The following is a 22071-nucleotide window of genomic DNA, read 5'->3' as shown; positions in this document are numbered from 1 at the left end:
CAAAAAAAGACCAAGATGTCAACACATTCCCAATTGGTTATTGCCCCCTGGTTATTGCCTTGAAACACTATAGTGGAAATTTACAACTTCCTCATATATAGAGGTGCCCTTTATCGAGGAGAAAATGCCTTGGTGTCCTTTGCTTTCCCTATCAAGAACATGTACAGTAGCAAAAAATCTTGAAACTGTGTAAGTTTGATGTTAATCTATGGAAATTGTGTTTTGTGTCCTACAAAAAGGACCCAGACCCTTTAAGACATTGTAAGCAGTTTACGTACTTTGCTAATTTTTTTCACTAGCCTGCCTAACTACACCGTCTACTGCTACATGTACACGTAAGTTCAACCAGCTCCCTGCAATCTATGACATGAATGACAAGAACATGTACAGTATGTGTACAGTCGATGTACATGTAGCCTGCTTGGGAAAACCATGTTCAGCGATAAACTTTTGTCTTAAGTGATTTTTGTGTGATATTTTCATGTCAGAAAACATTAAAGCAGTTTCCTAGCCTGCCAAACTACAGCATACTGTTACAACAGTGTGTAGAGTCGGGGGGCAAGATCGACCAGCTCCCGGTTCGATGACACAAACACTGCCTTGGGAAAACCGTGTATATCGATAACCATTATGTGTCTCACCTCCACACAGCATTTTTATAGGGGGGCGCGCTCCCTGCTTAATTGAAATGTAATACCACCTCACATTACTGAGCCCTGTTGGTTCTTGTCAGGGGACTGAAGCCAGGGAGAGCAGGTTGTGCCTGCGCTCTTGCCTCGTGACCCCTGCATTAATTTGTCTGGACTGGAAGGGATCTAACGCGATTAACGAAGGCTCTTCGTTGCTTGTTCAAATTTGCGTGCCCTGGATGACACGGTGGAAGGGTGGCTTCTGCTGATAGCAAACAATGTAGTAAGACACTTCTTGAGATGACTTGTCTTTTCTTAATGCACTTTGTATTCAATTTTTGTTTTTCAGTGTGAGATTTGAATTGGGTGGGGGGGGGGTCCTACTTTTTGTAGGTGTGCTGGTAATTTCATCAAGTAACAGCACTTTAATTTAAAGCTCTGAAGATTTTTCAAGGTTAGAAATTGTATTTAATAATTATCTGAATGCAAGTGCATCACTTGATGTATTTTAAAAGTATAACATTATGAAAAATCACACAAATTACTGGTTCGGAACAAACAACCAAAAATCAAATAGCGCCGCGTTTGCGGCAACAATGCACAAATTTAATAGCAATCGGATCACAACCTTTCGCACAGGTGCTCCTTTGTTTTAGCAGCGGCGTGGCGGCACTGTACTGCTCAAAAACATTGGGAACAAGGATGATCCTAACAGTTGAATGGAAAATGCTATTCCCCATGGGCGAATACGTCTTTTTGATCGCCCGTGCGGATGGGAGTAATAGTGAATTTCACATGAAGTAAGTTCCACCAATCAAATGACAAGGATCTGTATGTCAGTTATATAATATAAAACGTTGTGAGAAACGGCTCCCTCTGAATAATGTGGTTTTCGAGAAAGAAGTACTTTTGCACGAATTTGATTTCGAGACCTCAGAATTAGATTTTGAGGTGTCAAATTCAAGCATCTCAATCACCCTTTAATTTTTTAAATGTGTAAGTGGTACTTTATTGGGCTTAAATTAAAAGCTTAAATTTTACTTTGACCTGGGTTGGGGGGGGGGATCATGACCAAAAGTAAATATGAGCAAATGTTTTCTTTTGCATAATACAAACCATCACCACATTGATTGTACTTGAAATTGAGTTATTTGTTTGCAATCTGTTGTCAAATCTCAGAAACAAAACGTTGGTATATCGTTAAAAAAACTAGGTTAAAAAAAAAACACACAAGCGAAGTGGTTACGGAAAGCGGCAGGGTGGGTTGCCTCATACTTGAACTGATTGGGGGGGGGGGAACACTGTACTCTGCAACTGTTGTATCTGTAGGATATTGTCATTGTCCTAGCCCTACATTGTACAGATAATTATTCATGGTCCTAGTTTTTTTTTTTTCTCTTTTTTTTTTTTCTCTTTTTTTTTTTTCTCTTTTTTTTTTGGGGGGGGGGGGGATGGCAACAGTGCTGTCTTCTTCTTGAAACATAAATTCTATGATTACTCTTAACAGCAGAACTATAGGTAAAGTTTTGTCATTGTGCTTTTCTGCAAGACTGCATCATTTCCAATCTTCTACTTTCCCAAGAAAAAAATTATTTTGAACCAACGCCTCGCCAAAGAGAAGAAGAAGAAAACCAAAAATTAAGACGGTTGGTCACGACGAGTGCACTTCTTGAAGATTTCCCACAGGATATAAAATGATACTGAAGAAAATATTAAGTTAAAGAGTGCATTACGCTGATTACATCGTGCGATTTTCGTCCGATGTGGAGTTGTACACTGAGCCATTGTGATACTGAACAATGAGTATTAAAGTAGGATAATAATGAGAAACGTACAACCACATGATCTACGGTGTACAATCAGTGTGAACTCTCATCTGGTCCTCCGAGAATTGGCTGAAGGATGCCATGGACGAGACCTTTCTCGTTTATTTTTGTGTACCCGCAGTAGTGAGAAATTTTTTGGGTTGAATTATTTCACGTTTTGTGTTGGAAGCGAGCACGTTAGTGGATTGTTTGGCAACGCTTGAAAATTCAAGGTTGTCTTTTTTTTTTGGGGGGGGGGGGGGGGCTTTTCTTTTTTCCCTGTACGATGTCTTAAGAAAACGATTACGAGGATGTGTAAAACATTGGCAAGTTTGAAAAAATAAATGTTCACAGATTTGCACAGAACTTATGTACATCAATCAATCAATCAATCAGAAGACATTTATACAGTGTCAAATCCAAACAGAAATCGGTGCTAATGGATTACTTGAAATTGATTACATGTACAACACATATTGTTGAAAAGAAATTGTAACATTGAGCAGTTTCTTGAAGATATGAAATGTCTTTTTGAAAGCATCCTTGTGATTTAGAAGATAGTTCCATTCTTTTGAACAATGGCAGGTAAACAGATGGTCATGGTGGAAAACTTTCCTTAAAATATTTGTTCCTGACATGCTATCAGTATGCTTTGATCGCCTTCAGTATTTTTTTTTAATGTAAAATTTCGCCTTGCTCTAGGTGGTCACAGTTTTCACTCTGAAAAAGACGGCATAAACCCACCCACCCGTATGTGTGTACCTGTGCATAGTGCATCACACTGAGGAAGACACCCGTACTACTACACGAACTACTGTGCATAGGTTGGACAGTGCAATGTGTACACACAAAGTTCACACGATGTGGTACTATGTGGTTACATCAGCATGTGTTGAAAGCAGCCCTTGCTGCAGGGTTATGACTAACCAGTGAACAAGCCTGTGGACAAGTAAAACAACAAGCAGTCCTGATGCAAAGGCAATTGCCTCCATGCCCCGTGGTCATTGCATTGGTGCCCTTGAAATGCTCCAGCACATATTTACAATTTCCTCATAGTGTGCACTTTACCAAGGAGAAAATGCCTTGGTGCCCTTGTCCGTTCAAAACGAAGCATACAGGCCTGAACAAGCTCACTGATACATCACTGAATAAGACTGAATAAGACCTTACCTTTGTGAACATTGGTTTGCCGTGATGTGTGACCATCGTAGTCTGATCGCAGTCTAGCGTGATGGTGGTGTTGTGGAACGACTCCTTGGGATGTTTCAGGAGATAGTACAGATCTGTTACTCCTCCCTCGAAGACCGTGCGGAAGTATCTTGGAATGAGCGTCCGGCCAATAGCTGAGGAGAGAAATCACGAAGATTTTAAATGAGATGAGCATTTAAGAGGTTTACTGACACTCTATGATGCAGGTATCTGAAGGCCGCTAGTCATAACAATGGCACGCCTTTCATGTCTGTGATGGACTTTCACCTCTTAAGGCACAGGTAGGTCAGTGAAATCCTGACAAATCAGGTGCCTGAAGAATGGGTGTATAGAGCAGCTTTTGCAAGCCTCAAAGCGCTTTAAAGTACACACCCTTTGTTTTGTAGACCTATAAAATGAATGCGATTCGTTTGGAACAATGCAGGCCTATAATTCTGGCAAAAGTACACTACATGTACTTGCGATGTAACTTTTAAAGTCTAAACTTACAAACCCACATCTCTTCCATACCAATCAATCTACATTACATGTATCTGATAATACGCAATTCTCATCAGTCATGCAACTTTATTAAAATTGCAAACCTTTTTTTTAAATGGCCGAACCCACTTAACAATGTTTTCAGTTTTCTACGGCACTGTTTTGAAAAGAAAAAGAGGAAATCTGCTGTTTAGCATACATGCACATCAGTACAGTAAACTCTATCATTTTATCCACAGTGACCTTCCAACATCAACTAGCCAACATCTCTGAACATAATTCAATAAAGTGTGCACATAAGAATAACATTATCGCCCCCCCCCCCCCCCATGCCATTTAATGGACATTGGCACTGGAAAGCTTTTTTTTAAAAGCAAATTCTATAATTTTATTGTTAATTATATGCTGGCTTTTTATTCTTTTTGCAGGGCATTACAAATAATTAATTAATTAATTAATTAATTAATTAATTTGCAAAATTGCTTTTCTTATTTTCCATTATAAATATAAAATAATACTACTTTTTGGCTTTTTTATTGTGATTGTTTCATAATATATTTTGTTTAGTGTGATAAAGGGTCCACATATATATAACTGGCACGCATGCCTCGTAAACTAAAACTAAACAAGATTCATAGATGAAATTCCAGGCCTCAATGTTAATTATAAGTTGAATCTTTGAAGGGCGTTACAAATAGTTAATTAACTTGCAAAATTGCCTTTCTTATTTTCCATTATAAAATACTGAACATTACATTTTGGCTTTTTATAGTGATTGTTTCTTAATATATTATTTTTTTAGTGCGATATTAAAAGGGGTCCAGGTGACATATAATGGGCATGTGTGCCTTGAATTTCAGCGTTTCGTGTAAGAATTATTTCACTATTAAACAAGCCAATTTTTTTATGGACTTAATACCAGTAGCTGGCTTGTACACATCCATGTAAAATGGACAAAACCAAACAGAATTGCAGGCCTGGAATTTCATGGAAGCCCAAGCTGGAGTTGAGTTACGATGCAATATGACATCAATTGCCCATCGTTACAAGCATTTTCAACACTCAGTCAAACGTTTCACGTGAGAACTGCAGAGACAATGGGTACATTTCATAAAACTCATTGAACGATTGGTAAGTGAATGCCCATAAAGATGGCCTCAATGGGACACTTTTAGACGGTCCTTTTTCCCAGTAGTGTGCGTGCTCAGACCTACGTGCGCAATACTGAGCATGTGCGCGCACCCTCAGAGCCACATGTCTGCTACCGCCAGCGTCTCAAAAGTCTCCTATAAGAAACACTTAAGTACTTACCATATCTTTTGGGTCCGTCTTCCAAACAGAATGATAACGTGAGGCTGGCATCGTCTTCGAAAAACTCTGTCGCGAATGCATCCCACCAAAGGTTGTCACTCTCCTACGATTCATAACAAAAGCAAATAGACACTGTTTGTTAACAAACCAAAGTTATGCTTAAAATGCTTTTTCAAAAACCTGCTAACACAAAACTAAATTTAGGCGTTCACTGTTACATGTACAGTATGTACAAAGAAGGTCGTAACATACTACACGTACGTGTACATGTATAGTCTACATCAGTACGCACACAATTAAGCGGTACTTTGCTACCGGATTGGGTGCTTTGGGCTACAAAAAGCATTGTTTGGGAATGGGAACATCTTTTAAAAGGAAACTTATTCAAATACATAACCTTTGAAAATGCATAGTTTTTGTGTAATTTCACGACAAACCACGATCCGCTAGCGGCTATTTAGCAGTTACCAAATAAACAAAACGGTGGACTGGATGTTCCACTGGTTGTACTTCAAGAGTAAAATCAGCTTTTTAACTATAAATCACTAATTCCAGCATGCTGTACATGTTTTGGTGCGTAAAATATTCTCTAAAAAGGGATAAGGAGTAATTCCAACAGCAATGTGTTGAGGGATTTGAAGGCAATATGCCCCTTTAATTATGTGTGTGCAGTGGGTTACTTCTGAATGTAGCATTGTTTATGTACACATGTACATGTACAGTATGCATAAATTGTGTGTTAACATGGTTAAGTAATTAGCAAACACTGCGCAGAGTTAACGGAGTATGTATGTAAATGTATGTACAACAAGTTCTTCCTGTTTGCACCAGAATATAAAAGGGCCTGTACTTAAGCATTGTGTTTACTATTTACCTTCTGATCAACAGTGTAAATAATAAACATTTGTGTTTAAGAACAGATTTTGTTCTTGTTCAAACTAATGCATAATCAGCATTCACTTATTTCAATCTCTAACTTGACTTTCACTTAGAACTCAATACAGTCGTTGCTTTAAAGTCGTTGCTTTAAAATTTCACTTTGTAAAGCTTTTGTTGAAATATCTTTTCCTGGTAATTTTTTTTTCATTTTCATGATAACTTGTATAATTTAATGGAAACTGTTATCAAATTATCTCGTTCATATTGTGTTTTTGTCTTGTTTTTCTTCTGGGGAGAGGGGGTCTTAATTATAAGTCCGTATTATCTTATGGTGGTAATATTTTCAAAGACGTAATTGTACACTGAATTTTTAGACTGACGAGCAATTGTACATGAGTATCATGCTGTGAACTGCTTTCAGTAATTTAAAAGTTTTATCAATAATACACACAAGCATTGCAGCATTGACATTTATTATTTATCTGTTTAAGATGTGTCTCTTGCCTCATTAAAATAAGTTAACAATACCTACGGTAAATTTCTGCTTAGTCCGTCAACCGATGATTGTCTGAATAATAACAATCTTGTTCATTGAAACTACAGAAAAGCTTTCAGTTAGAAAAAGCAGAAAAAATTTTCTTTGTAAAGTTTGCATGCTTGAGGGTCTTACATATTTTCAATAGCCGTGTGGGTTAACGTGGATGACGATCAAATAAAGTGTAGGCTAATATTTGAGTATTTAAGATTTTACAAAAATTGGCCAATCACATGTTTCCGCTTTCGGAAAAAAATAATTTACAATGGGACTGTAGTCACGAGAGCAGTCATTTTGCTCAGAGCAGAGGTCTTGCGAAAAGAGAGTCATTTCGCTATCAACGCAATAGACATTTTACGACTTGTCCACAAGTGGCTGGAAGATCGGAGCTACTTCCAGTCACATAGAGGTCAAAGTAAAGTTCAAAGTAAAGTTCATGTCCAGATATGAAATGAATGTCAATGAAGAATGTAAATATAGAAGTATCCTAATTTCTAAACAAATAAAAAAAAAAGGACCCTTTAAAATAGTACATGTAGACCTTCATCATGGTTCAGCCATTTTGATTTTCTCTCATTCAAACCAATGTAACCAAACCGAGGCCGGAAGCAGAAATAGTCTGGTTCATATTTGTTTGATGCATATTAGCATTCATTACTGTTATTGGATACAAGGAACATGACAAAGATGATGGCATCATAATAATGATGACCATGCCTGCATCCCTGAAATGGAGTGTTATTCAGCTTACTGTACACACAGCCTCCGGAGACCGCAATGGCATAAAAATCAGGCTGGCAACGGTATTGAGTCAAGTGGCAATAGACTGGGAATAAGGAATGTAAAGGAAATACTATAGAACAAGGCATACGTTTAGGCTCCAACCAACCAACCCACTGCTAGGCCTACTGCATTAACTAAATAATTCAAACAGGTGGTTTACTGCCATGCACTGTGCAGTAAGACTAAGAGCCATTACACCATGCACTTAGTCAGTTAGTGTGTAGCGCAGTTACAAACAGTGTGCAGTTAATGCATATTTTTGTAGGCCGACATTTTAGCAGTGTACACATTTACATAGTAATGTACATTTAATATTAATTTTAAGTAATGTACATTGATCAGCCCACTTTAAATACAGTGGACACTATTGGTAATTGTCAAAGACTAGCCTTCACGGTTGGTGTATCTCAACATATGCATAAAATAACAAACCTGTGAAAATTTGAGCTCAATCGGTCATCGAACTTGCGAGATAGTAATGAAAGAAAAAACATCCTTGTCACACGAAGTTGTGTGCATTTAGATGGTTGATTTCTAGACCTCAAGTTCTAAACCTGGGTCTTGAAATCAAATTCGTGGAAAATTACTTATCTCTCGAAAACTATGGCACTTCAGAGGGAGCCGTTTCTCACAATGTTTTATACCATCAACCTTTCCCATTACTCGTCACCAAGAAAGGTTTTATGCTAATAATTATTTTGAGTAACTACCAATAGTGTCCACTGCCTTTAAGGGAGAACGAGTACAATCTCTGTCCTATCCACTGCTTAACGTTTTTCCACGAGTGCAAGAATTAGTACTCCTTCCAATTTAAAGTGTTTTTTTTTTATAAACCGGGAAACAAAATGTGTAGTATCAAGAAATAAACTCTCGATGTGGCATTTACTGGCAGTCAACATATACGTAACAAAGACAATTAACTGCAAAAACTAATCCTGCAGCGCGTTACATGCGTATGAATCATCATAGGAAATGTGCTTTATAAACAAACTTTTAATTTTTGTAAAATCGTTCTTTATTTTCAAAGGTAGTGGCCACTATTGGTAAAATTACTCAAAATAACTATTAGCGTAAAACCTTACTTATATGTAAATTATTCAAGAATCAACTCAACCCGAATGAGTAAAGACTCAAACTTGACAGTGAGAAATCAGACTAGGACTCAAACTCAAGGAATGTTGATTTGCATGATACAAAGTTCTCCAATACTTTCCCGATTTCAACACTGGTTGCTCTGAATAGCCCTCAACATGTTTTAACTGTCTATGGTTGAAAATGATAACGTATAATTTTTAAGCATACTGAGGTTCAAAGGGGAAAGTACACGTTTGGTAATTACTCAAAACAAATATTAACTTAAAAACTAACTTGGTTACGAGCATTGGAGAGCTGTTGATGGTATAAAACATTGAGAAAAGACTCCTTCTGAAGAAGCATAGATTTTGAGAAAGAGGTAATTTCTCACTAAACTAATAAAAGACTCCTAGCCAGAAGTCTTTTATTCCTATCTGAAAGCACACAAATTTGTCCAACAAGGATTACCAATTGAGCTAAAATTTTCACAGGCTTGTTATTTTATGCTTCAAATGTTGGGATTACACCAAGTGAGAAGACTGGTCTTAGACAATTACCAAACGTGTTCAGTACCTTTAACCACCTGCGATTCCGATAAGCTACAAGTACAATGGCAGATTATGATTGTCAAAAGTGCACAAAATGCCAAAGTGAAGACAAAATTTTCAAATCCACGTACACAAAAGTCAAAATTGTGTCCGCTCAACCACACTTGTTGTAGCGTTTCTGCTTGCGTGATCACATCTGTAAACCTTCTGCAAAATTTGACCCAAATTCCAAGAGCTGCTTTTAAAAGATAAAGAAATTGTTCGTACAATTTCTGCTGTCAACCAATATAAATAAGCGGTGAACCAGCCACAAATTCTACACAGGACACAGTGGTATTTTGGCTGGCAACCCTTCTTGTGCGTTCACAGCTCTATGGATATAGGCAACAGGGTTTTCACTAATAGTTTTCACTCAAAGCAAAGGTCAATTTTGAGCATGATTCTAAATTTGGAGGGAAGTAAATAAGACTTACACTGAGGTATGTACAATTGTGCATGTCGAGCAAAAATGTAATTTTGCAGAGAATTCAAGATCCCTAGCTAATTTATGCAGGCATAATATTTGGTTCTTGGAAAAAAGTAGGACCTGTTTATTATCAACTGTTTGTTATTGATTACATGGGCTGACCTATGTACACATGGTGTGCTTTAATAGAATGTTCAGGCTATTTACATGATCACATTTTTTCCCTGATTATTCCCAAAGGCAACAAAAATGGAAATCAGAAATTAGCACAAAGAACATCATGCCTTTTTAAAGGCTAAATTTAAAAAAAAATTAATACACAAACATGTATACCGTGTAGGATTGTCACAGTGCAATTTTAATTCTATGATAATTATTTTGATTTACTAAAGAACACTTTTTAATTTAATTGACTTTTAATATAATTTTTTTTAATCTGTTCAGGTACAAATGTTTTAACTCGGCCTCTTGCCGCGAATACATGTTTAACTGTTAATTAACCATTTCAAACCAATCAAAAAAAATAATCATAACTATTCAAAAAATTAATCAAAGACTCACAATAGTAAGAATTACAATTAATGTAAACCCCATCAAGTGTTGATATATTTTGTGCTAAAAAATTCCCCAAACAAATTGTTATTTATTTGTGTTTGCGACAGTGGTTTGTATTCTGGTGACTGCAACACATACTGTCAACGCAACGCAACATGTTATAAATTTTATTTTATTTTAATTTTTTTTGAGGCATGGAAATAAATATTGACGATTGAAAATGTTGCTGATGACATCTCAACAATGTCAATAAAAATAATAACAGGATTTCTACAGGACCATTCCAGTGTATCCAGGCATGCAACTGTAACTTTACATAAAAAAGAGAAAATACCAAAATTTAAATGACTTCGTATTTTTCATTTTTGATTGGTAAAACTGAGTAAAAAAAAAAATGAAAATCAGCTGATCCGAGAAAATAGTTACATGCCTGTAGATCATGGCGCTCAGCAACAAGAGGCAATGGAAAAACAAATACATTGAAAGAGCAACTGGAAACAGGTTAGTTTTAAAGCTGTTTTTGAATGACGAAACAGTATTAAAAAACACTTAAAATGAGAGGCTGTTTTTCCTCTCCATCCCCTATTGTATACAATAGTATACATACCTCTGACCGTTGCTGTAGTCTCTTATTCAGCTCATAGATTCGGTAGTCCGGCTGGCTGACAAACGGTGTATGCCTCCTATAGAACGGCAAAGAGTTAAACATGGGTAAGTCAGGACCGGCCATACTGCAGTTTGGTGGCATGCACTGCATGCCTGGGTTCGCCGTGGCTGCCATACAAGTTGGGAATTTATATCACCCAAACCCGCCTCAAAAACTATCCATAGACGTCAGTTTTTGACTACAGTAAAGCACACAACCCATACATACACACATGGGTTACCTACAGAGAGTAAGAGATGGGAGTTCTATATGTACAGCAGAGAGAGAAAATGCATTACAGTTTCTGCTAATTATTCATATTTTATGCCTCCACAGACGGTGACCTAATGTAATGTACATGTACCCAGCACTTGAGCACTGTGCATGTGTATGACTGTACGTATGTATTGCGACGGTTGCTCTCAGGGCATGATGAACATCCACTGGTGGTAGCACACACACACACCACAGTAATTATATTGTACAAATGCTAGGAACAAGTGTATAACGTAAATCACTGGTTACATGTTTATCCAGATTGTTTTGCATGGGAGGTAATTATTTGGATTTGGGGAAAACCACACCATTTTTTTCCTTCTTCAATTTTTTTCAAATTATTTATTTATTTATTTAGTTTTTACAATTTCTTTTCTTTTTTGAGGAGGGGGAAGGGGGGGGGGGGGGGTAGTGGATGTATTTTACACCTTATTTAGTGAGCACGCAGCTTCCAGTAATAATTATTTTGTGTCAAATTTAATTGCATCAAAACTTAATTGACCCAAAAACATTTTTTTACATGTTCTAATTAAAGGAGATTTATTAGTCCAAAATGATTGGGGCAGTATTTTTTCCGCTTCAACAAAAATTGACATTATGGAACAATGAAATTAACATGCTGACAAGCGAGGTCCGTCGACGTCACCTTTTTTTTATAGTAAATCCTTGATGTCAGAATTTGTGTGTATACATCCGGCTTGCTCGGTTGAGTTGTGTTGCATTACTCACATCGTGATCACAAGATAATTGGTCTTTGAAATTTATATTACAGAAAAATTTAACAAATAACTAGCAAGGTACTTGAAATACACTGTACATGTAGGCAGATATTACTTTTCTAACATAAATTAAAAACATAAATTATTTATACCATTTATAAATATCAAAATATTGTTTCTACTTGAGGAAGCTGTATTACAAGATTTATCTCATTTGTCTTAATTGACATGGTATGGACTTGTATACTTTGATAAAAATACAATTAGATTTAAAAGATATTTATCAGACTCAGAGTCAACATTTTAAAAAAGCTTTTAAAATTGTATTTTCTTTCTCTATACGTAGGTTACTAGCCTGATGCTTAAATTACTCAATACCAACATTTTCACTATCTTTGTATTGTTTTCAAGAGGTATTATCCAAATGAAAAATACAAGACTGCCGAACTTGTCCAGTAAATTTATTTATTTATTTTGTTTTATTTAACCTGGCTGGGTAGCCCCATCAGTTTTCAATGAACTGTTCTTCCCGGGGGGCCTGAGATACAAAATACACAATAATAAAATACAAGAATAAAACACAAAAATATATATAAAATCCCCTAGATGAAAACATTATCTGGTCATTAATTAATAGCCCTGGTGCTAAAATCACCAGTCTCAGGACTGTGTTAATTTGAATTTGTAATAATGAACAAATTGGTTTTTAAATACTTGCAATAAAATTGAAAAAAAAAATTTATTTACATTTTTAAGAAGCAACATTATGTAATTCTCTCAACAAACTAATTTGTAAACAAACTAATTTGCCAACCCCCCCCCCAAAAAAAAACAAAAAAAAAACAGTTAATTGGTTTCAGTGCCACCTACATCCATTATCACACATTTGTACTAACATATGTAGTACACCAATGGTGAACAATTGTCAATGATTACTACATGTGTAAATGCACAGTAGGCCTGCTGTGAATGTATGTAATGTCTTCATGTGGTAATGTCTTTAAGTGTACAGTACATGTACATGTGCAAAAATTCATGCTTAAAAACCTGTGGACTGCACAGTCCGGTACCCACTGTGCAAACAACCTCGGATCAATGGGGGATGGGGGAGGAGGGGAGGTATTGGTTACCATGGCAACCCCTCATTCACTTCAACTACATCAGTTGGGCAGGGTCAATTTTGTCCACAATCGTGACGTTACACATTTTCTTTATTTGCTCACTGGTTTGGAATATAAAATGACTTGAAATCATTGAAATGAACTTGCTGGGCTGAATACTATTACCATGCCAGCCAATGTATTTGTTTTTGTATCAGTTTTCAGTTTGTTGTGTTCTGTTTAGAAAACAGAAGTGTTTCTGAAATTAATTGTGTACAGCTGGCAGAGTACTTGTAATGAAAATTATAGCAAGCATGCAAAAATCTTCTGTGAGCAGGAACATTTTGCCTGGCTTTCGAGATAATAAGCATACATTGTACATTGACTGACGTAAACTTTTTGTAGCTTGTAAAACAGCAAATATAGGCCCTAATTTCTTGAAGACTACAATAAACTTCACCATATCAGATATCTGAAAAGTTGGTCGCAGTTTTGGAAAGCCTCAGTTTCGTGTTAACTTTGGATACATTTGACTTTCTACGTGGATACATATTAAGTGATATAGTTATACTTTTTGTAATTGGTAAAGAAGAATATTTCACATCAGGTCTCTGAAAAGTTGGTTGCAGTTTTGGAAAGCCTTAGTTTCTTTCTTGTTAACTTTGGATACATTTGACTTTGCAACAATATCCGATGCAGCACGTGCATGCATTCGGTATCTTGGCTAAACACCTTGGTCAGCTTGTCCTTCCGAGTGTACTCTTCACGGGGAACGCACTGACAACACCGCAAGATTCAATTAAACAACGTTGAGCTAATCGCAGCGTCTCAGGTGCTCGGGCAAGGCAAACGGATAGCCGCTGCTAATGAGCTCAAATCGGAGAGCACCCGTTTACAGTTAAATTGCGGTTCCCCCCTGTGATTGTCAGGTGGTTGCCACGTCCTTATCTCAAACCACCAGGCTTTATGGGGGTCTTCCTGAAAAAATAAAAACGTAATGCAGACACGCCCATGCGAGGAGCACTGGGTTGGGAAGTGGGAACGAGAAGAATTTTTTTTGGGGGGGGGGGGCTCCTAATGATCAGTCAGGCTCCAAGAACACGTGTGGACACTCTGGTTAGAAATGTGCACCAAAGCTTCAAACAAGCTCAGTTCACTGCCAGCCATGCCAAGCGTTTACAGTTCAGCTAGACAGTACACAGTCAGTAAAGTCACTAATATTGATAACTTCTTATTAAATAAGCAGCTTTTCATTAGTCGGCCAGAATACAGGTAGCAACAATTAATAATTGGTGAAGAATGAATAAGTGGAATGATGTTTTTTGTTTATAAAGCAAGCCTTTGATAAAATATTTTAGTTGCGATATAAATTCTTGGGATACATGTGTAGGAAAATGTACATGTAGTGAGGTGTGCAGTCAGACAGAATGAAACAGTGAAGAAAAAAAATGTTGATAACATTTTGTATAACCAGGTTTTTCATCGGTCGGTCAGAATACAGGAAACAAACACTTTTTTTTGTAAGGCTTATGAAGCAGGGACAAAAACACAACACATAATTTCCAAGCACAAGCAATTCCAGACATTACGTGATCAGTGGTTCAATTTAGTTTGAACAAAGCGCTTTTGTTCCAGCTAATTGCTTTGTGCTTTGTCTGCACATTACTTTGTTCACGATGAACAATTGACGAAAGTGCACTTTCTTTGTTGTTCAGCAGTTCCATTGTTTATTCTCAGAATGAATAATTTCTTTCAACTGCACAGCAAGATGTTCCACAACCCTAGACTGTCTTGGTAAAAAAAAAACTGGATTTGCCACAATTCAAATACATAGTCTCTTGTAAATAACAAATTTGTGAATATTTGGGCTTAATCGGATTGTACAAGTCTGGAGAAAACAGTCAAAAATTTAGCATGTAAACACATTGTCCATAGCTTTGGTTGTAACAACTGAAATCAGATAATGCATTTTTGTGTTAAGTTTGCAGCATACAGTTTTCTCAAAAAATTACTTCATTTCAGATTGAAAATATTTCATCCAGAAAAAAAGGTTAGTAAAATAAGGACGTGTCTTCTTAATCAGTAAGCTTACAGACTAAAATTAAACAATGTTTTTTATCCTTGCCAAACCTTTTACAGTTAACTAACAAAATTGAACATTTATTTGGGGCTATTCTTTGTAACTCCCAAATCCAGGCCTTATGTTATACTTCAGTGAGGTAACGAAGGCGATTGCCTCCACGCCCCCTGGTCATTGCCTTGGTGCCCTTAAAATGCCCCAGTAGAAATTTACAATTTCCACATCTAGGGTGTCCAAGGAGAAAATATCTTGGTGCCCTTAAGCCATCCAAAACGAAGCATACAGGCCTGCAAATCATTTGAAAATTTACCCAATCAGTTCCCCTTGTGGCTTATTATTTGAAAACTAAACATTGTGAAGCAAAAGGAAAATGACAGAACAAAGTTGTGGATTTTATTAGAACAAAGGCAAAAATACTTACGGCATGTAGCCGTGCTCTCGTCCATCCATAGGGACCGGCATTCCCGGTGGTGGCGCGCCGAAGGGGAACCGCGGCCTTTCCCCTGGGCCGTCCAGGATTCCTTGAGGCACCGCCCACCGCTACGCAAAACACAGTAAAACACAAAAGGTTGGCGGGAGACAAGCGGGGCGGGGGGCAAGCGTTGGTCCTCCGACAGAAATCTTTGTAGAAGCCTCTCACAGCTCAGAAGTCTGGAAAAGTTTGAAGAAACTGCAGAGGGCTACAACGGACTCTTCTAATCGGGAATCTACTAGCCGGTGAGGAGGAGAGTTAAGAGACGATGAAAGGGCTTTGAGCCTTTCCTCAAACAGCCTCGTCAGCTCCCTGAGTAAGCCACAAGTAGCGAGGACAGCAACTCTGTTTCTTATCCACTCCAGGAACTCGCTACTAATAAAGTGATCTGTGATGTACCGATGTTCAAGACAGTTTTACAGTGATCACCCACTGGATCTCGATTTTGTTCGGTTCGGGGTCTCTCTTGAGCTGCAATCGGAATAAAACAGAACACAAGTTGACAATTAATGCAGGGCTGATGCAATTTGTGGGTCAATAGGGGTGAATGAATATTGGCGATAGGCTCGCGAGAGGTAATGCAATCTGTCACCGGATTTCATTCTTAATTACGGGCCTGCATGTTTTGGAAGGAAAAGCATGAACACACACACGATATCAATTTGCATTAATACCTCCCTGGATCAGTTCCTACAGGTGCTTTATCATCGCGGGGTGGTTGCTGTGTAAGTTTTTCTTTTCTACACGTGGTCAACGTCAAAACCTCAGAATTATGTGGACTGGATGAATTCAGGATGGTTTTTAGACTGACATCATTCCGTTTTGTACTGAGTTTAGGATTTCTAGCCCTTAAATGGACGATTTGGGGCTTTACAAGGGAGATTGTCAAATGTCATACATACTATTGAAGAGGGGTACTGGATATGATTTACATGTCACTACATCCTGAGGGCTCGAAATTGGGGCAAAAATCCACAAGACCGCATGACTTTTTTAGCTTGTAAGTTTTACTGGACCAAAACTTTTTCAAACAATCAACATTTTGATACATCAGATACTTTGACAATGTTCATTGTTTATGCAGGCCTTGAGTTTCGTTCTTGAAGAGGCACGGCAATTTTCCTCCGATAAGGGGAACTTCTACGACTATGAGGACAATTTTAATTTGTATTGGAACTTTGCAAAGGGCACCACAGCAATTGACGAGGGTGTCGTGGGTTATTTCCAGGCCTGTTTACACGTGTATACTGTATTTAGTATTCTAAAAACGAAGAATGAAAGGAACTTGAAGAACTTCCGAATAGTTACTTCCTTTATAGAACAAGGAAAAAAACAAAGCTATTTCCGCTCTGATAAAAAAATAATACAATGAAAGGAAATTGTGATTCATGAAGATAGTAGCCGATAGGATCACGTTCAAAGACAGGACGGCAAAACAAACAGTTTTGGTGTAACCATTACAACAATGACAAGTTTCTCCCCATGCACAGCTACATGTACATTGTAGCATATCGGGCCCCAGTCCTTCAGAATCCTTCCCATTTTGTAATTAATGTATTAGAAATTGGACAGGAAACTTTCCAGAGGATAAATTGACTGAAAATGCATAATTTGTGTTGCTGTTCATATTTTAATCTTAACAATGTGACGAGCTTACATTACATGTATGAGATGATTAGAGGGCTTAAAAAAAGTAGTAAAAATAACTCAATTATCTGCATAATGTACATGTGTACATACCTGTATGGGGGCAATGAAATTTCATACATGTAGAACAGGTTCTAGAGAAATACAGTAATGGTATTTTATTTTATTTTATATAGCACTACTCAATCGTCAACACAGTCCGACCCTTCACAGCGGCAATTGCAGGCCTTACTTTACATACATTGTAGCCAATTCGGAATATTGAACAAAAGAGTGGTGACTCGATTGTGGCTGGGTCGTGGCTGTGCATGTGTCCCAGGGACCTTGGTTTTGGCTTGGACCTCTATCACACAGCTACGACTCTCCCGGTGTTAGAGGACCATTTAAGACCTTGTCCCATCTCTTTTATTCCTTATTCATAATACCTCTAACAGTTTCGCTATTCCTATTGGTGGAAAGCGCGTCACGTGGGGGTGTTTAAACGGTTCATATAATGACCAGCTGTAGCTCTGTTAATAACCTGTTGTAGTCGGATACTAGGCGCTAGTCTTGGTGCAAGACGTTTCTCGTTACGGGCGATGCGTAGCGATGCCGGTGAGTTGGCCGCGCTATGTGTGAAAGGAAAACGAGAACGTCTTGCACCAAGATTACAACGCGCACGAACGAATCCGGAAACTGTTGGAAATAGGCGTCTCAGTCATAAAAATGCGACACACGGACGTACAGAGCTCAAGCACGTCGGAAACAGATAAGTTTTACACAGTTTCTAACTTTATTACGCCTTTTAACCAAAAAGGCATTTATGAATGGGAATAAAAGAGTAGTGACTCGTTCTTTAACGGCATTTTAAAACCTTGCAGGGTCGTTGCCAAGTGATAAAGGGTCACACGGCAAGACCCTGCCTGTTTTAAAACGACCGATAAAAAACTCGTCGCTACCCTTTTATTCCCTCATTCATAAGTTTTCCAGACAGGTCAAAAGTGTTCAAAGCTCAATGGAAGAAAAATATAAAAACTTGTAGTTTTAAAAATTAAGCAAAAATGTGTGTCATAAACACGCATGATACTTTACAACTGTATAAACATACATGTAATGCTATTTTCTGATAATAAAATCAATTTTGTTTAAGTACAGCAGGCCCTGGGGAGCTTGCAAGCAGTATCGAAAAGAAAGAGACAAAACGTAAGTGGGAAATGCGGTACAGAATACAAAGACTTGCCACATGGACAATACATCACCTCCAGCTAAAAAGAAATGTTCAAGGTTAATCTATCAGAATGGTTACCAGGGGCCACACAGTTTCATAAAGGAGGCGCTCTAACAGAAAGTATTGCTTCACAAAATGACAAAATGTCTAGCAAAAATTAGCATGCAATCAGTCACACCTACCGGTACGTATTTAGTCCGTAAAGCTGTTTTCTTGTGTGAGTAGGCAGGCTACTGCATTATGTCAACAGTACGCAACACACATTGGTGTCACAGTGAGATCTAAAAATCCACTAAGAGTACATGTACCTTTGTTTTTGTTGTCTTTCTTTTGTTTAAGGAACATTACAGAATTGGTAAGAAGAACAAAAACATGTCCAAGATCACAGATTTCAATAAAACTTACACGGTCTAATGAAGATGATAATAGAAAACATCCCTTGAAATATTTCTGTCTGAAATGTAATATTTGATAATAGATAAATAAATTAACTTCCCATTTGGAGTTTAGGCCTATCGCTCAGTTAGCGTTTTATTTTTAAAAAAAATCAATCTCATGCAAAATTTGTTTTTTATTATTTTCTTGTGACCCAGATGGTTGATCGATCTCAAACTTTTACTGGTTTATCAGTTTGTATGGTGGATTACATTAAGTGCTTACACTGCCAGCAACTGTTTTGTTAGCACAAAAAAAAAACAATTCTGCAATGTTCCTTAACCCTCCTACTGATACACCATTCAAAAACATTCAAAATTCACTAACGTTTACAACACCATTGGTTTTGTACACACATGGCAGTACCATTTGAGCAGCATTGTTGATAAGCTGTATTATAACACCCCTTGCAAGTATTCTGCCTGCTCATTGGTTTAGAGCGCGTCACATGATATGTCTTAGTTTTGCTAGACGACGGCCGTGTGATAGTGCGTCGGTTTGCCATGCGCTAGTCCGAAGACTAGCACACGGCGCCGTGCGCTAGTCCGACAGACTAGCACACAGCATGCAGTACCCAGACGTCCGTTGCGTGTATGAGTATGATAAATTAATAGTCTGTAACCATTTCGGATTGCACGACACTACATGCAACACAGTAAGTAAAAGTGTTTGCAATCTGTATTCGCGTCGTTCGTGGATTGTAGCATTCAGGTCTGTAACTTAATAATATTAGTACAGTATTTAGAAATGTTTGGGGTGTTATAAAATAAATATTGACTGCTTTTACTCGTGCAATGGTTAAAAACTATGACTCCCTCAGTGATCCTCGGAGCGTTCTATTTTCCCTCGGCTTCGCCTCGGGAAAATAGAACGCTCCGGGGATCACCTCGGGTGTCATAGTTTTAACCATAGCACTCGAAGCAGTCAATATTTGTATACTACCACACGCAAAACCATTTGGATGGTTTTGAGCTGCGCATATCCTGTACCTGTTTGCATTACTGTAGCCAAATGGTTTCAGATGGTCAGGAAGCTACATGTATGCAACAAATCCTGTAGTGCCTATGACATAGTGTACAACCTCATATTTTGAACTCTTAATGACATTTATTTTATTTTTATGTCGAGAATAGATTTACATCATTAAATTTCTTCCCCTGAAAAATAAAAATATCCAGGGGTGGCCATATTTTTAGGGTAGGTCGGGTTACGCAAACAACATAACACATTTTTTGTTTGCCTACTAACTAAGGGAAGATTTATCTCATTGTCTTATGAGTGAAACTTTACAGTAGGTCTGCAATAATTTTTCCTTTATAACAGATATTACACAGAGAGACTTGTGTAATTAATATCAAATTGTGAATCTGATTTATTTACCAGATAGCCAGACTTGTTTGTTCCCAAGTTTAATGGCCCGATGCTGAAAACACTGGCCTAGCTAGCCTATAGGGCCTGCAGTTCAGTGTAAATTTGGAGCCCTGATAAATCTGGTATCTATTCCTGCTATGTCTTATAAAAAAAATATTTTAAAAAGGGTTCAAATATTTAGAGGAATTTCTTTTTTAACAATAACTTTTGTTTGGGCCAAGAACGAGATGCGATTAATTACAGAACCAGAAAGTCTAGGGCAATGGAATCAATGTATAATGACCCTGACTTTGTAATAATACATGTACATTTTGCTTGGCATGTGGCCAAATGAAAAGGCCACAGAAATATGACTTGGCCAAAGAAAAAGGGGGGATAGGTTATAATGTGAGCAGCTATCCCGCTATGCAAGGGGACAGGTACCAAAAGAAGTCATATTCCAACCGAACCATTTCTGTATCAAAAATTCAATAATAAACCATGTGCACATAAAAAATAAACACAAACCAGAAAGTCCCCCCAAAACATAAATAGCTTAAATTTATAAATGCCAAAAGTTAAACACTGAAAAATTAAGAAAACCCTCTGTCTAGCTATGGATATGCATGCCAGCAGTAAGGTAGTAGTAGTACAGGACAGTCTTCACCATGTTTTGACTTTTGTTTACTTGCTTTCAAGATCAAACCAAAATGACAAGTGACACTTTGACTTATTTTTTGTTTGTGTTTTTTTTTAATAAGAAAGTCCGACCCACCATACGAGGACTGAGAATCGGATAATTTTAGCGACAAATTGAAGTGACAGTTGAGTTAGGCCTATGTACAAATATAAATTATACAACACAGCTGCATATAATGTAACACCATACATTCAAGCAAGAGTAAGGACGGAGAATCAACACAACACGCGAAACATTGTTACAACAATAAACACGTACAGAGAAATTCGAGAAAAGGACCCACTACTCTAACACGTCCGGAAACTGGGCAGAGGCTTTAGTCGCTAACCTCTTGAACTTTAGCGGCTAGTTTTTGCCGACCAAGTGCCAAAAAGTAGAGCAGTGTTTCCACTTAACCGTCTACCTACCTAGAGTTGTGAGTCTTTCAACTTTCCGACAGAACCTTCGACCATTTCTCAGAGGTACAGTCTGTGCAGGCTGGTTACTTGAAGAACCCAGCTCGTCTTTTTGTCCGATCAACATGCAGCGGCCATATTGAATCCTAATTTCTTGTGCAGCGGTTTTATTTCACCGAGAGCCAGCTGGTAAGCGAACGTCATTTTAACTGACTTAGCGTGTGCGCAAAGGACCAGTTAAGACGCTTTACCTGTTTTTCACTTTGGGACTGTGTATTGTTCCGCCGTGTTTTGTTTTTGCATACTAACTAGCTGCGGGTGATGTTCAATCCTGTCATGTTAGAATTAATTTTATTCAGCTGAAGTTTTTGGTCGACTGTTGTCTTTAATTTTTTTTACAATTCGGCTCGAATTATTTGGGCTTTCTAAAGTTCGAAATATTTCCATAAAAAAAATATACACACAAAAATCCAATGCTAAAAAATTAAAATGCTTTGCCAATTCGACCCGAATTTAGATTTTTACAGAATGCAGGCGCGGTCTCTATTTTGGTCTCCAAAATATTAATGACAGTTCAAATTTTATTTTCTAGTAAAGAGCATTGGAGAGCTGTTGAAACTATGAAACATTGTTTGAAATGATCCCCTTTGACGTAATTTAGTGTTAGAAATGGTTAATTGTTCACCCTTTCGAGAAGTCATGAGATAAGGCTTTCGAATTTGAGCGTCAGGAAAGTACGATAGTTGTTTTTTTTTTTTTTTTTTTTTGCT

General features: G+C 37.6%; 1 protein-coding gene across 6 annotated transcripts in view; it reads right to left on the bottom strand.

Moving 5' to 3' along the window:
- The window catches only part of LOC139940443 (LIM domain-binding protein 2-like), a 41856-nt gene extending 20405 nt beyond the window's left edge, over positions 1–21451 (bottom strand). For 5 of the 6 annotated variants that reach the window (XM_071936692.1, XM_071936695.1, XM_071936696.1 and 2 more), the window contains exons 1-5: positions 21314–21451; positions 15517–16038; positions 10882–10957; positions 5435–5537; positions 3605–3777 (exon numbers count right to left, since the gene is read on the bottom strand). In XM_071936692.1, coding sequence (XP_071792793.1) covers positions 3605–3777; positions 5435–5537; positions 10882–10957; positions 15517–15557 — 393 coding nt within the window. In that variant the 5' untranslated portion in view covers positions 15558–16038; positions 21314–21451. Of the gene's footprint in view, positions 1–3604; positions 3778–5434; positions 5538–10881; positions 11154–15516; positions 16039–21313 lie in introns of those variants that run through there. The other variant, XM_071936691.1, reaches the window with a different exon arrangement.
- Positions 21452–22071: the final 620 nt, after the last annotated feature.

The sequence above is a fragment of the Asterias amurensis genome, chromosome 8 (genome assembly GCF_032118995.1).
Source record: "Asterias amurensis chromosome 8, ASM3211899v1".
In the NCBI taxonomy this organism is placed as follows: Eukaryota; Metazoa; Echinodermata; class Asteroidea; order Forcipulatida; family Asteriidae; genus Asterias; species Asterias amurensis.
Note: the sequence above shows the minus strand (reverse complement) of the source record. Positions and strands in the feature narration are given on the sequence as shown.